General features: G+C 39.9%; 1 protein-coding gene across 1 annotated transcript in view; it reads right to left on the bottom strand.

Moving 5' to 3' along the window:
- The window catches only part of PGM5 (phosphoglucomutase 5), a 196,160-nt gene that overhangs the window by 141,156 nt on the left and 36,221 nt on the right, over positions 1 to 18,783 (bottom strand). Inside the window, exons 5-6 of the mRNA XM_035029099.1 lie at positions 12,924 to 13,114; positions 11,971 to 12,125 (exon numbers count right to left, since the gene is read on the bottom strand). Coding sequence (XP_034884990.1) covers positions 11,971 to 12,125; positions 12,924 to 13,114 — 346 coding nt within the window. The remainder of the gene's footprint in view (positions 1 to 11,970; positions 12,126 to 12,923; positions 13,115 to 18,783) is intronic.

An 18,783-nucleotide genomic window follows, 5' to 3' on the forward strand; every position in this document is an offset into this window, starting at 1 on the left:
AAGGAAAGGAAAGGAAAGGAAAGGAAAGGAAAGGAAAGGAAAGGAAAGGAAAGGAAAGGAGGAAGAAACCGTTCATCCTCATAGACAAGATTGTGTAAAAGCGAGAAGTCTGGAATCCTGCAGATATTTGCTCCCCCAAAGCGAAAGCTTGGAGAGCCAGAGGCAGGGATCCTGAGGATGAGAGTGATGTCTTCTCAGGCAGAGCTGACAGCAATATCCAGGTCAAGTGGACGTATCATTTGAGTTGCTGGGGCGAGGTTCACCTGCGGCCACCTCTACTTTAGTTACGTGGGCCAACACATTCCATTTATTACTTAGGCCCGGCTTTGGCTAGTTTTCTCTCATTTGCAGCACAAAGATCCTGACTGATAGAATCTCTCTGTGAGTCCTAGATAGAGATCTTGCATTCTTAAATACAAGCACCAACTCATCAAAGAGTTTTTCTGCATGCTAGAATATAAACCACTGATGCAACTGAGGACTCCAAAAGAATTTAGAATTCCAAATGACAATTTAAACCCCAGGCAGAAACCTGAGCAGGGGCAAGATGAAAGGATACTCAGATCTGGATTCCACTCTCACCTGTATAGGGCACACAGACAGGGGCTGACAAGATTTCTTGTCTTTTTTTCCCCCTGTGCACGGACATCTTATACCCAACTCCTGACACATTATTTACCAAAAGAACCCATTATACCTAGTCGGTATATTTTATATTTCTGGTCATTAGTGTTGTCTGTCTTAGATGAAAAACTCTAAGAGAGAAGGAATTCTATCTGCTAAACCCACTTTATAGAGAATGTAACAGAGAAAAGCCGTTGAAACCTGATCAATGTTTTCTCATGTGGCCACTGCTGATCTTACTACTTCAAGCAGATCCTGAGGCAAGGGTATAAAATTCAAACCTTACCTTGAACTCCAATCAACATTTTCCTGGAAGTCTTAAGTTAAAGCCAGGGATTGCTTCTTTCAGAGCTTTACTAAACAGTAGTGATGTTCAAGGTTGAAATTTACAAGACATCTTGGGGTTGAAATGAATTATGCTTGTCTGAGGTCATCTATCACTTTTTGGGCAACATATGTTCCCATACACACACACCCCAACCCACACAAATGATTTACACTTAAGATACAATCAGAACGCCTTCCTGCTCTCAACAATTAGGATCAGTAAAGAAATTATTAGATTTGGAATTAGTCTAATACCCATCTTCACTGCTTCTTTCTTGATGGGTGACCTTGGGCAAATTGCTTAACCTTTCAAAATGATCTCTCTCTTATAAATAAAATGTTAATGATAGCACCTGACAAATACTTCTGAGGATTTGGTAAAAACTGAACAAGGTACTATAATAGATTGCATTGTAAATAAAAAGGCTTTTACCCTCTTACTCTTTGCTGAGCTGACAAAACTTTTGGGCAGCTTCTTTTTTTAAAAATTTTTATTGTTATGTTAATCACCATACATTACATCATTAGTTTTTGATGTAGTGTTCCATGATTCACTGTTTGCATATAACACCCAGTGCTCCATGCTGAACGTGCCCTCTTTAATACCCATCAGCAGGCTAACCCATCCTCCCACCTCCCTCCCCTTGAAATCGGAGGGGGAGACGAACCATGAGAGACAATGGACTCTGAAAAACAAACTGAGGGTTCTAGTGGGCAGCTTCTTGATTCACCCTGTGCATCTTTCTTAGATACTATTGTTCCGTTAGCCTGATGGGTAAAGTAAAATTGATGATATTTAGCAATCCATTTAAGTAGTATTCCAATAGGCCCACCTTAACACTAACCTCTGAGGTTGGGGTTAAAATCCATTTTAAAACTTATTTTTTTGGCTAGAGTTACAAAATCCATTTCAAAATATAAAGCACATAAAAAATAAATACATGCCTTTTTCCTCCAAAAGAATCTTCAAGTCTAGATGATTTATCATTATCACCCTTCATTTAAAATCATTGTTAAGTGCCAAATTTCTCTGGCAGCTTGGCAAAGCATATGCTTCAGAATTAAGTTGGGTTATCCTATCTTCCTTATATCTCTTATGCCAATAAATTTGACTAATGACCTTGAAATATTAGAACCTCTGACTGTAAATGTAAGTTGAGTCTTTTCCAAAGAAGAAAAGAATTTCAGGTAGCCTATCGATATTCTGGCTCACCACAGAGAGAAAAGCAGTGCACAGAGATTCCAAAGGCCACTTGAGTCACCTGAACCTGGCCAGTCTATTAAATTCCAGCCTTGATGCTAAGAACTAGAGTTGATTTCTGACCCCAATCATAAAGGAAGACCCAAGAGAGGTGCTTTGTTTTGTTTTTAAATAAATAGCATTTGATTCTTTTTATCAATTTTATCACAGTAAAATTTACATAAAATAAAATTCATCAATTGTACAGTTCCAAGAGTCTTGACATATATATATATACTTGTATAATGATGTATGTGTAACTACCACCATAATTAAGATATATAGTTACTTCATGCTTCTTTGTAGAAATGAATGGGACAAGGGGCACCTGGGTGGCTCAGTCAGTTATGCATCCGACTCCTGATTTTGGCTCACAGGTCATGATCTCAGGATTCTGGAACTGAGCCCCATGTCTGACTCCACACTCAGCAGGGAGACTGCTTTTCCCTCTCCCTCTGCCCCTTCCTACTGCTCATGCTTTCTCGCACTCTCTCTCTCTAATAAATAAATAAAATCTTTAAAAAGAAAAAAAAGAAAAAAAGAAATCTCTCCTTAAAATGGTCTTTAGTTCCCAATCACCCAGGGCAGTGTTGAGGGGCTTCTTTCAGTACTAGCTGGGTCCACCAATGGTCAAAGTGACCTGCCAAAGGCCAAAGAGGGCCAAGAAGTAGAAGGGCTGAGGATAAGATGCTGGACACCCTTGGCAATGACCATACCTTTCTAGAGATGAAGCCAAAAAATGGCAAAGAGTCCCTGCAAATGTAGTAGGCAAGAGAGAGCCGACTTCTAAAAATGGCTGTCTTTCAGTTCACGTGGGAGAGTAATGATGACTACATATTTTGGAACTCAGACCACTTAATGCTTATACAAAATTGTTTTTCTGACCAACTCTAATAGCAAAAACCAAAGATGGCTCTGAACAACTGAACAAAAGATGGTTTATCCAACATCTCCAAAGCTCTTGCAGGTTCTAGTCTTAAAATGTTGACAATTTGTTCCTTTCCCTTTAGCCAATTAATTCATAAATACCCTCTACTAAATGTATACATGTTATCATGTGTTTATCAGACATCAACTCTTAGAAACACCAAGTGATGGGCTTCAATCATTGTTTGCCTCCTTTCCAGTAAGTGAACACAAAAACCATACAGGAAAGTAATACGAGGCATTCTCTAAATGTCCTAAGAAAAAAATCCATTCCTCATCCTACTCACTAGAGCAAGAAATAAATAATCCTGAACTTAAGTTCAGGCTGTGGTGACTTTTTAATTATTGAGTAGGAAATAACTGCTATGTGGTTGCTTCCTTTTATCTCACCTTGATGAAGCTGTAATCAATACGCCTATATCATTACTACAAATCTGACTCACTACAAAGTTACCTAAATGTAAATAAAAACCATATCAGGCACAGTTTTATTATAGTCAAAGAAGACCATGTATTTATACATCATTTATTTTCTTCTTATCATTCAGATATAGAAAGTGTGTTGGTAGTTCACAGTACTTAACTTTGAGAATTCTGTGATTAGATCTGTGGAGTTCTAGTTAATTTTTTCTTCCAAACAAAAGGTATGCAAAAGGGGAAAAAAATCTCATTCATTTAAGAAGTGCCTATTGAGAACTATTCTGTGTCAGGCACTGGTTAAAAACTTTGCCCTTCATGGGGCTCGCTGGACATTGGGAAACAGACAAGTATGTGTTTTCAATGCCTGTGACATTTGTGATAAAATGATCTATGAAGAACCAGTGCCATATGGTGCTTTGGGGTGGAGAGAACACAACACCAAAGGAGGACTTAGTAAGAAGGCAATGCTTGACTCTAGCCTTGAAAAATAAGGAAGGACAACGTGGGATGGGGTGGGGCAAGGGGAACACATTGCAAGGAAAGACAGCAGCTTGTGCAAAGGCCCAGCAGTGTGAAAGGCCATTGAACTTGGGGAATTGTAAGCAGTACAACACATCTACGGGGCAGGGTAAAAAATGTAGGCAGGAGTGAGATGTTCCTAATCAGGAAATTTTGCATGCTTTAGAATCTGGACATGAGATCTCATTGTGCAGGTATTTGACACTAAGCAAGGGAGGGAGAAGTATGGATTTCTGCTTGGGGTGGTTCAGAATGTGAATGAGAAAGAGGAGGTCTGGAGGCAGGGAGACCAGTTAATCGACTACTGCAATAGTTCAAGCAAAAGATAATGAGAATCTGAACTAGGAAAGTAAAAGTAGGGATGGGGAAGAAAGAATGGTTCAGGGAACCTTTAAGTAGCTTTTCTGACAGAACTCAGTGATTAATGGTGCCTTGGGAATAAGGAAGAAGTAGAAGTCTAGGATTATTCCAAGGTTTATAATTTGGGTGATAGGTGATTCACCCAGATAGTAAAAATGAAACGCAATTTTCAGGGAAAATCAGAAAAGTTGCTATTTATACATATTAAATTTGAGTTGCCCACACAGAGCTGTCTATTGACAGCAATCTGGATATAGAGCTCAGCGCTAAAGTTTTCATACAGGATACTTGAACATATTTATCTACTGAAGCAAAATAATTCCCATCATTCTGTAGCAGAAACAATGTATTGGAGACTAAGTAATTAGATATTAGCTCAGATCACTATCTCTCCCATTACTCTGGTCCATCATGACTGATGTTAGAGACAAAAAAACACAGATCCAAAGGACGCAGTAAAAACCAAGGTCATTGTAGATCACTAGATACTTACATACTTATAGGATTAACAGTGTCTGGATTCCAAAAACCAGCTGAATATATTCAAGATAAAGCTACAGTACATATTTCAGATTGGGGACTGGCAACAAATAGCTGTAGACTATATTCTGAAAAGTAAGAATTTTCACACGTATCGGGGGCTATTTCTAATCCCAGCATCATAGCCGGGTCCGGCTGCATGTTTCTGATGTTTGGTCCTACCCATAACCCCCTCTAGCTGTCCTTGCCTGGCTATCCCATCTAAGGAGCATGCTTCATTTCCTATGAGCACATGGTAAAATTTGTATCTATGTTTTCTCTTTACTTCTTATTGTTTGTCTTCTCCATCAGACTCTAAGTTCCCCCAGGGCAAGGGACCATGTCTGGGACACAAAAGACCCTTAGTAACTATTCTTGAGTGAGTAAATGGTGAACAAAAGGGGTGGCACAGATAGCCAAGAAAAGGTAGAAAAGGATTAATTCCCTTCACCGCCACATTTATGGGTGGTGGGCCTTCTGTGGCCTCTCTTCCAGTCAAGACATACTTTTCAGATCTGGATCCCTTGCAGTGTACTCAAGGATGTTGCTAGCGGTGTGTGAGGCTGTAAATAACTCTAATGAGAAGGGCTCAAGTCTTCGTGTGTCTGCCTTGTTTTGCACAGCACTCGGCACACTCCCAAGCACAGATGGGCTCTTCATAAATATTATTGAAGGATGATGACACAGAGGATTATTTAATGCTTCTGCATGGGGTGGAGACCGACCTCGGGCCACAAATATACTTTGAAAGTGCTTTACGTCTCAAATCATTTGAACCAAAACGATTTCAGCCTCACAGACTCATCTGCAACTACAAATCAGACACATTCAGAGGGACAAAACTCCAAAAGAATGCCCTTTTCAAGGCTGAAACTGCATTATTCTGGGGTAAATGGAGTCCTTGTTTCAGTAACACTGTAAGAGTAGAACTTAAAGACCCTGAAAGTCTTCCCTCAGGGAACAACGATTATCTGTGAACAATGACATTTTGCCTGAATAATTCATCAGTTTCAAGGGTACAGGCCCCCCCTGATTCTGGAATCCCAAGAGTTTAGGCAAGTGCACCATTTAATGTGTCTCAAGTACTCAGTTGTCATTCTTCTGGGTCCTGGCACTTTCAGGCACATTCCAATGATTTTATTCATTTAAAAAAAAAAAAAAAAGAACAAACTGTAAGGTAAACCATGGTCAAGATAAGATTTTGAAGCTGTATTTATTTTATCTAAGAAGAAAGAAGCTCATAAAGTGTCCATCATGAGAATCCACCTGGGAGCTACACAAAAGATCAAATACCCAAAACAAATCACCACGTCAAAGCCCCACAGGATTCTGGATCCCAACCAGCAAGCATGAATAATCCTTTTAAATGGTCACTTACATATCAGAACAGGCCCTTTGTGAAATTTCTAAGCAAGGCCTCTGGTTTCCTACTGAAACAGAGTTTTATTGGGAGGGAGAGGACAAAGTGAAATCAAGGACTGCCGGGAAATGTCCGGGAGAAAAGAGGACAAATGGTTTTTGTTATAAGAGTGAAACCTGCCTCTCCTGGCCAGGGTTTGGAAAGTTGCTGGCTATCCCCCAGGAGAGTTGGGCAATATTCTCAACTAGTTTCTCAGGGACCATCTTGATCCAGTGGTAGTTACTGGGCAGATGGAATTGTACACTAGAAGACCCAGTTACAAATCCTGGGTCACTTTCTGATTAGCTGTGTAACCTCATACAAGTCACTTAACCTCTCTGATACATGGTTCAACATCTTGAAGATGGTGAGAGGCATGCCTTCCCAATTACCCACTAAATTCATGCAAAGATCAAGTGAAATCAAATGTACACAAGTTCTTTCGAAATTATAAAATTCTGTATAAGTGAAAGGTGTTATTATTAAATATGCTATTATTAAATATTTAATAAATTATTAAATAATATTAAGTAACCTACACAGCAATCAGGATCCTGTATGACCCTGAGTCCTCAATGTCTAAAGATGGCTCCATTTTTGCCTTTTTCTCCACAGTTTTATTGAATCCTTTTTTTTCTTCCTTTTTAATGGAAGGATATAAGCAAAGGTAAATGGAAAAAAATGTGGAATAATATACCCTACTCTTTGGTGCCACTAGGCACTGAGTTTGGATTATACCATGAGCTTGATATCAATATCCCCTGAGGGAGAGAAATAAAGCGGGGAGCATCCAAAAGGTTCTTCCTGGTGGAAGAATCCAAGGTCAAGATACAAAAATCAGTTGTATTTCTAATTGCTAGCAGCAACCAACTGGAAAATTAAATTTATAAAACTATTCCCCTTATAATAGCATTAGAAACATAGAAAATACTCAGAAATAATAACAAAAATCGTGTGAGACCTCTACAGTAAACCACAAAACATACATAAGAGAAATTAAACTAGAAAATATGTAAGAGAAAGTAAAGAAAACTAAAATGAAGAGATAAACCATATTTGTCAAGTGGAGATCTCAATATTATTAAAATGCAATTCTCCCCAAATTATTCTATAGATTCTACTCAATCCCAATCAAAACTGTCACAATTGGTAGACATTGACAAGTTGATTCTAAAATGTATATAGAAATACAAAAAAAGCTAGGATGTATCATTTTTTTAATTTGGCCAAGAAGAAAAAATCACTTGGGGGATTCACTTGATTTCAATGCTTACTTTAAAGGTTTAATAATCAAGACAGTATAATATTGGCATAAGGATAGGCAAAAAGATCAATGAGAGAAAATAGAGAATCCTGAAATAGACCCAAACAGATATGGTCAACAAAGGCACCAAGAGGAAAAAAAAATTCTTTTCAATGACCAAGGTTGGAACTACTGGATATAGGAGAGAAGTAAACCTTGACCCCTGCCTTTCACCACACACAAAAATTAATTCAAAATCATCACAGACTGAAATGTGAAGATTAAAACTACAACAATCCTAGAAGAAAACATAGGGAAAACATCTTTCTGACCTTTGGGCAAGCAGAGACTTCTTGCAGAGGACAAAAAGTATATATTAACTATACAAGAAAATATTAATAAATGAAACTTCATCAAAATGTAAAACTTCTGCTCATCAAAAGGCACCACTAACAATATGAAAAGGCAAGCAACAGGCAGGGAGAAAATACTTGCAATACATATAGCTGACAAAAGACATTAGCCAGAATATATAAAGAACTTCTATAAATCAATAACAAAAAGCAACCTAATTTTTTAATTGAGCAAATGTATATGAACTGATACATAACAAAAAAGTTACACAAATGGACAATAAGCTTATGAAAAGGAGCTCAACATCACCGGTTATGACAATGATGCAAACCTAAGCCAAAAGAAAAATGAAAATTTCAAAGCACACAAGGCTTACTTGGCAGGAGACTTGCAGGATATAAATGTGCATTTGGGACTTGTGTTTTAAGGACCGCAGTATCTTTTTGGCTTGAGGGCCATGCAAAGGGCTTTTTCCCTCATCCTCATCAAAATGGAACCACAAATCACCATGGTTTGTATGTATGTTTTGTGGTTTACAAACCATCTCTCTTTGGAATAGATACCAAAGACTCAAGGAGACTCAGAGTGAGGTTCAAGAGATGCCTCTCCACCCCACCCCATCAGATCTTGCTTTTAATTTCCCTCTTCTAAAAGATCTGCTTCTCAACAAGCTGCTGACACCCCAGGGTCTTGACCCTGACTGCTCTCAGAATCAAAGTATACAAAGATCCCCAGGATATAAGTAATGTGGGACTGGTATCTGTGGAGGATACAGAACCACACAGTGATCAGAGCGTGTCGCATCGTCCCTTCAACTCAGCAAGGGTCAACACCCAAATGCTACTCACACTATAGGGAGAGTAGGGTCAGCAAAAGTGGCTGAATGTCAAATCGATACCAAGTGAATTTGAGAGTAAGCATGCCAAAGAATGGGCTCTATTTGTTAAAAGTGGTAAGAGGCTTGAAATGGAACTCCAGTTTCAGCCTTAGTCTCTGAGAACCTTTAGGAGAAAGATGAAGTTCCCATTTAAAAGAAAAAAATCAAGACCAATTAAATCTATGTGAGGTGGGGAGGGGAACCCACATGGCTGGAGGAGCAACACCCTGAGTTACAGAAGCCAAGGGTTGGGGAGCAGGCCTGGGGAGCTCAGAAGAGCTCGTTAGGACTCCTGAGTTGTTGGCTGAAAACAGAGGTTCTCGGGCGGGGTGGGGGGGTGCGCAGCAGACAAGTGCATGCCCTTTATTCTGGCTGCCTGGCACATCTGCCCCATCTTCTCAGGCTCCTGCCTGGACACTGTCTTGCTTCTCATTTGTCGTCTCTACTGAGGCCTGGAGCAAAATGGCCCTGGAACCCATGCCCTGCTCCACGGCTCAAGGAGCCTCATTTGCGCCCCACCCCCAGGAGAAGGCCTGGCCAGTGGTCAGCCCACTATCCCATGGGCAGGGGAAAAGAGGAATGGATCCTTCATCCTGCCTTCTCATTCTTCCCACTGAGGCTCCACTTCCTGGGGTGGCGACTGTGCTGTGGGTCCCTCTCCTCATCCTTGTCCAGCCTCATCTCCTTGCTTCTGAGGGTGGGACCGAGGGCAACATGAAGCACGGGGGAACCCTTGAGATTAGAGGGCTTGACTAACGTAGGCCTCACCCGGGGAGCTGTCACCTGGAAGCCTGAGCAGCCAAGGGTGTCACATCAGCACTTGAGACTCAGAGTAAGCCATGCAGCTTCCTTGGAGGCCCTTGTCCCCTCTCTGGGTTCCTATGGATCTTACAGTCCCACCACGCCATGTGGAGTAGTACTGCAGAGTCATTGAGACCGTGCACTCCAGGGGCGCCTGGGTGGCTCAGTCGGTTAAGCGTCTGACTCTTGATTTCAGCTCAGGTCATGATCTCAGGGTTGTGAGATCGAGCCCCACGTTGGGCTCTGCACTGAGTGTGGAGCCTGCTTAAGATTCTCTCTCTCCCTCTCCCTCTGCCCCAACCCCTGCTCTCTCTCTCTCTCTGAGAATCCGCACCCGCACCACTCAAAAAAAAAAAAAAAGACCCTGCACTCTGGAGCTGGAGTGGCTCGGTTAGAATCCCAGTTCCACCCTTGCTAGGCCCTGATCTTGACCAAGTTATTTAACTTCCCTGTACCTCAGTTCCTTCATCTGTAAAATGGGCTCACAGTGTAGTTATGATGACTATCAAGTTTACAGAATGTGCTTACAGCAGTGCCCAGCACAGAGTTAGAAAATCAAAATCAGGGCGCCTGGGTGGCTCAGTCGTTGGGCATCTGCCTTCGGCTCAGGTCATGATCCCAAGGTCCTGGGATCGAGTGCCACATCGGGCTCCCTGCTCCACGGGAAGCCTGCTTCTCCCTCTCCCACTCCCCCTGCTTGTATTCCTGCTCTCGTTGTGTCTCTCTCTGTCAAATAAATAAATAAAATCTTAAAAAAAAAAAAAAAGAAAGAAAATCAAAATCAGTAAGGAAAGGGTACTGGCACAAAAATAGACATATAGATCAATGGAACAGAACAATAAAGAGCTCAGAAATAAACCCATGCTTATATATTCAATTAATCTATGACAAAGGAGGCAAGAATATACAATGGGGAAAAGACAGTCTCTTCAATAAATGATGTTGGGAAAACTGGACAGTTACATTCAAAAGAATGGAATTGGACCACTTTCTTACACCATGCACAAAAATAAACTCAAAATGAATTAAAAACCTAAATGTGAGACCTGAAACCATAAAACTCCTAGAAGAAAACATAGGCAGTAATTTTTTGGCTGTCAGCTACAGAAACATCTTCCATTGATAAAACAAAAAGACCACCTACTGAACGGGAGCAGATATTTGCAAATAACATATCCACTAAGGGGTTAATATCCAAAATATATAAAAAAAACTTATTCAACTCAATCATAAAAATACAAATTATCCAATTAAAAGTGGGCAGAGGATCTGAATAGACATTTTTCCAAAGAAAACACCCAGATAGCAATACACACACACGAAAAATGCTCAACATCACTCACCATCAGGGAAATGCAAATCAAAACCACATGAGATATCATTTCATACCTCAGAATGGCTAGAATAAAGAAGACAAGAAATAACAAATGTTGGCGAGGATGCGGAGAAAAAGGAACCCTCGTGCACTGTTGGTGGGGATGGAAATTGATACAGCCATTGTGGAAAAGAGTATAAAAGGCCCTCAAAAACTTAAAAATACAATTGCTATAGGATCCAGTAATTCCACTACTGTGTGTTTACTCAAAGAAAATGAAAACACTAATTTGAAAAGATAGGCGCACCCCTATGTTTATTGCAGCATTATTTATAATAGCCAAGTTATGGAAGCAACCCAAGTGTCCACCCATACATGAATGGATAAAGAAGAAACGGCATACATAGAAATGGAATATTACTCAATTATTAAATATAATATGATATAATGCTAAGGGAAATAAGTCCATCAAAGAAAAACAAATACCATATGATTTCACTTGTATATGGAATTTAAGAAATGAAAATAAGACACAAACAAAACGCCAGACTCTTAAGAACAGAGAACACACTGACGGTTCCCAGAGGGGAGGTGTGTGGGAGGATGGGTGAAATAGGTGAAGGGTATCGAGAGTACACTCATCATGATGAGCACTGAATAATGTATAGAATTGTTGAATCATATTGTACACCTGAAACTAATATAAAACTACATGTTACTTATACTTTAATTTTTAAAAAAAGGAAATAATATTTTGTACTCATGAGAAGTGCTAAAATAAAAAAGACTGGCAAAAAAAAAAAATGAGGCACAGAGATCACATGTCTCTCAAGTTCCCACAGCTAAGAAGTGGCAGAACCAAGAATCAAGTTCAGGCCACGTGATTCTTCATGCCCCTGCCAAGTGCACTATACAGGTCTCTAAGTTCCCATACTTCCCACAATTCCCACTGGAGGCAGGGGAGAATGAGCGACAGCTAATGATGAAGGGGACACTGACATCAGAAACCTACCATGAAGTTCTTCATGGTGACATCCTTGCTTACCTGTCCAGGGCCGTGCTGGTGGGCATACTCCTCCCAAACCCTCGAACCCCCATCTGACGGAAATATGGAATGCAAGAGAGGTTGGCAGCAATGATGGCCAGTGAGTCAGAAGGGCTCACAAAGAAGCCATTTCGGCCTAGAATCATATAACGGTCCTGTCAGAAGGAATGGGTGAAAATGATCAGACAGAGGCATCTGCTGCTAGCACGCCATTCCCATAATCATCACAAGCTTCTCTACCACCATTCCATATTTAAACAACCTAAAACAGCTTGAATGAAGCCAGAGGGCATGAGAAACCATCTTTTAAATTCCTGAGTATTGGGGCGCCTGGGTGGCTCAGTCGTTAAGCGTCTGCCTTCGGCTCAGGTCATGATCCCGGGGTCCCGGGATCGAGTCCCACATCGGGCTCCCTGCTCGGCGGGAAGCCTGCTTCGCTCTCTCCCACTCCCCCTGCTTGTGTTCCTGCTCTTGCTGTCTCTCTCTGTCAAATAAATAAAATCTTTTAAAAATAAAAATAAAAAAATAAATAAATTCCTGAGTATTGTAGGGCCCAGCACCTTGACACAGTTAGGAATGTGTCCCACCTGTTGAAATGTGGATGACTATCTCAAGCTTCAGTAGTCTCCATATACTTATACAAGAATTATTGCTGAAATACCTTGTTCCTCAAGATGGCAATTTTAACAAAACTGACCATAAATAAAGATTTATTGCATGAATATTTTTTTAAAGAAATAACCTTTTTATAACATAATGATACCCTGGAACTAAGAAAACTAAAAGCTATTTAACTGCAATACAGAAGAGCCATTAAAAAGAAGAGCAGAGGCAGAACCAGTTAGGGTTCAAATGCCCCATATGTATCAGCCAGCCCCATGAATTCTCTGGCTTCCGATGCTTGGCTTATTATCTGGTAAAAGGGTCAGCAGGCAGGAAATTTTCCTACTTACCCCATCAGCATCAAATGCAGCTCCAAATCCATATTCTCCTCCTTTCATAGCTTCCAGAAGGGTTGTTGCATATGTCAGGTTTGGGTCAGGATGCTGCCCTCCAAAATCTTCCAAAGGAACACAGTTTATTGCAGAATTGGCTGGAGCTCCCAGCTCATCACACAAGACTTTTCTCACGTAGGGTCCCATGACTAAAAAGAGGTAAGTGGCAATATGAAATCTTTGAAGAAACCCCCAAGAGTGTTCTGTTCTGGTTAGAACAAGAAAGACCATTTAATAGCACAAGATAAAAATTCTACAAGCTTTGTCAAGACACAACACAGAGTACTACTTATTTCAGTTACTATTCATTGAGTACCTACTATGTGCCAATTGCTGTGCTGGGCATATAGATGTATCCAATAACCAGTTACATAAAATTTTTCTCCAAAACTTTTCTAATATGTTGCCAGAAAGAAACCAACTACTTAATAATGATCCATTGTGTATTGCTCTTTGTGTATTAAAAAATTTTGGCTAAATATAGGCAAAAACACTAAAGGCTCTAGGAATGTTCTTTGTCTCTGCAATCATTTTAACTCTGCCAAGTATATAATTGGACACTGTAAACCACGGAAGCATATAAAACTAAGCATATTTTGCAAAATAATTGCTAAGAAATTGTATTTTCCAGTTCAACACATTTATGGAGCACCTAACATGGAATTCCTATGTTAAGAATAGAAACATCATATTCAAGGGATGCAAATCACACTGATTCTACATTACTAGGCTCTTAATCCAGCAGTGGGGTGGGTCAAATCTACAGGTGAGTGATTGCAGTGGTAAGACTGGTACTATGCAATGGATATTTATAAAACCATTAGATCCAATGGCTTATGAGAAGAAACAACCACAGGTAAAGTTTCAAGAAAGAGGTAGAATTTCTGGAGGGACTTGAAGAGAATATAAATTTGATAGAGATGGGGAGTAGGGATGCCATCCAAATGGAAAGGACATTATGAACAACGGAATGGAGCCTGAGTTAGAACATACAGCAGATCTGGGGACCAGCATGTAATCCTGTTGGCTGAAATATATGTAAAGCTCCGCTGAGGGACGTCACTCCAGTGGCTAAGCAGGTGAGCACAGAGTGCGGCCAGAGACCGGGGAGATGGGAGTGACTGACTGCTTTTATCTGGGGGCGCACTGAGGAGTGGGGCCCCGAGTTCTCGGCTCCTCTGGGGTGGAGATTGGGGGGCCGCCATTTTCACTCTCAGCCTCCAAAGCTGTACGGAAAGCTCGCAGGGAACAAAAGCTCCGGAGAGCAAACCCCAGCAGATTACTTAGCCCAGACCTGCAAGGGCAGGGCAATTCCGCCTCCGGCAAAGACATTTGGAAACCACGGCAACAGGCCCCTCCCCCAGAAGATCAGCGAGAACAGCCAGCCAAGACCAAGTTTACGGATCAAGGAGAACGGCAGAACTCCAGCACTAGGGGAATATGCACATAGAATTCATGGATTTTTCCCCACAATTCTTTAGTCTTTGAAAGTTAATTTTTTTAATTTTCTTTATTTTTTTCTTTTTCTATTTTTTTAATTTGTCATCTTTCCTTTTTCAACCAACATCTTATCAATCCCTTTTTTAAAAATCATTTTAATTTTCATTTTTAGAGTCATATTCTATCCCTTCATTGTAGTTAACCTTATTTTTTCTCTATATATAAGTTTTTCTGTCTTTAAAATTTTGGGGTACAGTTTCTTCTAACAGACCAAAATATACCCTAAATCTCTAGTGTATGGCTCTGTTCTAGTCTCCTGCCTGATCACATTCTCTCCCTTTTTTTCTTCTTTTTTAAACCAACTTCTTATCTTATAAATTCCTTTTATAAAATCTCTTATAATTTTCATCTTTACAGTCATATTCCATCCCTTCATTTTATTTACCTTTATTTTAGTACATATATGTTTTTCTTTCTTTAAAAATTTGGGAGGCAGTTTCTCCTAACAGACCAAAATACGCCTGAAATCTAGTGTGTGGCTCTGATCTATTCACCAGCCTGATCATATTCTTTTTTTTTTCTTCTTTCCCTTTCTATTCCCCCCGTTCTCGGATCCCCTCTGATCTGTTTAGTGTATATTTTTCTGGGGTCATTGTTACACTTTTAGCATTTTGTTCTCTTATTCATCTATTCTCCTTCAGACAAAATGACAAGATGGAAAAAATCACCTCAACAAAAAGAACAAGAGGCAGTACCAACTGCCAGGGACTTAATACAGACATTAGTAAAATGTCGGAACTAGAGTTCAGAATGATGATTATAAAGATACTAGCTGGGCTTGAAAAAAACATGGAAGATACTAGAGAATCCCTTTCTGGAGAAATAAAAGAACTAAAATCTATCCAAGTCGAAATCAAAAAGGCTATTAATGAGGTGCAATAAAAAATGGAAGCTCTAAAAGCTAGGATAAATGAGGCAGAAGAGAGAATCAGTGATATAGAAGACCAAATGATGGAAAATAAAGAAGCTGAGAAAAACACAGATAAACAACTACTGGATCACGAGGGCAGAACTCGAGAGATAAGTGATACCATAAGACAAAACAATATTAGAATAATTGGGATCCCAGAAGAAAAAGAAAGGGGAGGGGGGAGAAGGTATATTGGAGCAAATTATAGCAGAGAATTTCCCTAATTTGGGGAAGGAAACAGGCATCAAAATCCAGGAGGCACAGAGAACCCCCTCTCAAAATCAATAAAAATAGGTCAACTCCCCGACATCTAATAGTAAAACTTACAAGTCTCAGAGACAAAGAGGAAATCCTGAAAGCAGCTCGGGACAAGAGGTCAGTAACCTACAATGGTAGAAACATTAGAATGGCAGCAGACCTATCCACAGAGACCTGGCAGGCCAGAAAGGACTGGCAGGATATATTCAGAGCACTAAACAAGAAAAATATGCAGCCAAGAATACTATATCCAGCTAGGCTTCATTGAAAATAGAAGCAGAGATAAAAAGCTTCCAGGACAAACAAAAACTAAAAGAATTTGCAAACACGAAACCAGCCCTACAAGAAATCTTAAAAGGGGTCCTCTAAGCAAAGAGAGAGCCTAAAAGTAACATAGACCAGAAAGGAACACAGACAATATACAGTAACAGTCACCTTACAGGCAATACAATGGCACTAAATTCATATCTTTCAATAGTTACCCTAAATGTAAATGGGCTAAATGCCCCAATCAAAAGACACAGGATATCAGAGTGGATAAAAAAAAGACCCATCGATATGCTGCCTGCAAGAGACTCATTTTAGACACAAAGACACCTCCAGATTGAAAGTGAGGGGTGGAAAACCATCCATGCTAATGGACACCAAAAGAAAGCTGGGGTGGCAATCCTTACATCAGACAAATTAGATTTTAAAGATTTTTTTTTTAATTTTTATTTATTCGACAGAGAGAGAGACAGTGAGAGAGGGAACACAAGCAGGGGGAGAGGGAGAAACAGGCCTCCCGTGGAGCAGGGAGCCCAATGTGGGGCTCGATCCCAGGACCCTGGGATCATGACCTGAGCTGAAGGTAGATGCTTAATGACTGAGCCACCCAGGTGCCCCAGACAAATTAGATTTTAAGCCAAAGAGTATAATAGGAGATGAGGAAGGACACTATATTCTACTTAAAGGGTCTACCCAACAAGAAGGTCTAACAATTGTAAATATCTATGCCCCTAACATGGCAGCAGCCAATTACATAAGCCAATTAATAACAAAAGCAAAGAAACACATCGACAACAATATAATAATAGTAAGGGACTTTAACACCCCCCTCACTGAAATGGACAGATCGTCTAAGCAGAAGATCAACAAGGAAATAAAGGCTTCAAATGACACACTGGACCAAATGGACTTCACAGATATATTCAGAACATTCCATCCCAAAGCAACAGAATACACATTCTTCTCTAATGCCCATGGAACATCCTCCAGAATAGATCACATCCTAGGTCACAAATCAGGTCTCAACCGGTACCAAAAGATTGGGATCATTCCCTGCCTATTTTCAGACCACAATGCTTTGAAACTAGAACTCAATCACAAGAGGAAAGTCGGAAAGAACTCAAATACATGGAGGTTAAAGAGCATCCTACTAAAGAATGAATGGGTCAACCAGGAAATTAAAGAAGAATTTAAAAAATTCATGGAAACAAATGAGAATAAAAACACAACTGTTCAAAACCTTTGGGATACAGCAAAGGCGGTCCTAAGAGGAAAGTATATAGCGATACAAGCCTTTCTCAAGAAACAAGAAAGGTCTCAAATGCACAACCTAACTCTACACCTAAAGGAGCTGGAGAAAGAACAGCAAATAAAGCCTAAACCCAGCAGGAGAAGAGAAATAATAAAGATCAGAGCAGAAATCAATGAAATAGAAACCAAAAGAACAGATCAACGAAACTAGGAGCTGGTTCTTTGAAAGAATTAACAAGATTGATAAACCCCTGGCCAGACTTATCAAAAAGAAAAGAGAAAGGACCCAAATCAACAAAATCATGAATGAAAGAGGAGAGATGACAACCAACACCAAAGAAATACAAACAATTATAAGAACATATTATTAGCAACTATATGCCAGCAATTAGACTATCTGAAAGAAATGGATGCATTCCTAGAGAAGTACAAACTACCAAAACTGAAAGAGGAAGAAATAGAAAACCTGAATAGACCCATAACCAGCAAGGAAACTGAAGCAGTCATCAAAAATCTCCCAACAAACAAGAGCCCAGGGCCAGATGGCTTCCTAGGGGAATTCTACTAAACATGTAAAGAAGAATTAATACCTATTCTTCTGAAACCGTTCCAAAAAATAGAAATGGAAAGAAAACTTCCAAACTCATTTTATGAGGCCAGCATTACCTTGATACCAAAAGCAGACAAAGACCCCATCAAAAAGGAGAATTACAGACCAATATCCCTGATGAACATGGATGCAAAACTTCTCACCAAAATACTAGCCAAGTGGATCCAACAGTACATTAAAAGGATTATTCACCACGACCAAGTGGGATTTATCCCTGGGCTGCAAGGTTGGTTCAACATCCACAAATCAATCAATGTGATACAATACATTAACAAAAGAAAGAACAAGAACCATACAATCCTCTCAATAGATGCAGAAAAAGCATTTGACAAAGTATAGCATCCTTTCTTAATTGAAACTCTCACAGTGTAGGGATGGGGGGAACATAGCTCAATATCATAAAAACCATATATGAAAACCCCACAGCAAATATCATTCTCAATGGGGAAAACAGGTGTTCAGAATTATTTGATAGCTATCTAGCTGAATTCCAGGGACCAGACGAAACTAGGGTCCCCTACTCCTCCACCATCTTCCTCCCTTCTCCTCAGTAATATTTTAATAGCAATCAAGAAGATATAGTAGAATGGCTAAAATTGAAAATACTGACAATACCAAGTGTTGGTGAGGACATGGAAAAACTAAAGTCATCATACACTGCTGGCAATGCAAATTGTACAGCCACTTTGGAAAAAAGCTTGGCAGCTTCATATAAAGTGAATTGTGTACTTGTCCTGTGACTCAGCAATCCCCGTCCTGGGTATTTATCTAAGACAAATGAAGTCATGTAACCCATAAAGACTTATTCACAAATGTTAATAGCAACTTTGTTTGTAGTAACCAAAACCTGGAAATAACCATAATTATATCAACTGATGAACAGATAAACAAACTATAGTACATTCCTACAATGGAATACTACTCGGTAGTAACAAGAAATCAACACTGATAACATTCAACACCATGACTCTACCTCTAGAATTTTATGTGAGTGAAAGAAGCCTGAAGAAAAGGGCTTTACA

Source organism: Mirounga leonina, unplaced genomic scaffold (genome assembly GCF_011800145.1).
Source record: "Mirounga leonina isolate KUSES-001 unplaced genomic scaffold, KU_Mleo_1.0 Mir_224, whole genome shotgun sequence".
In the NCBI taxonomy this organism is placed as follows: Eukaryota; Metazoa; Chordata; class Mammalia; order Carnivora; family Phocidae; genus Mirounga; species Mirounga leonina.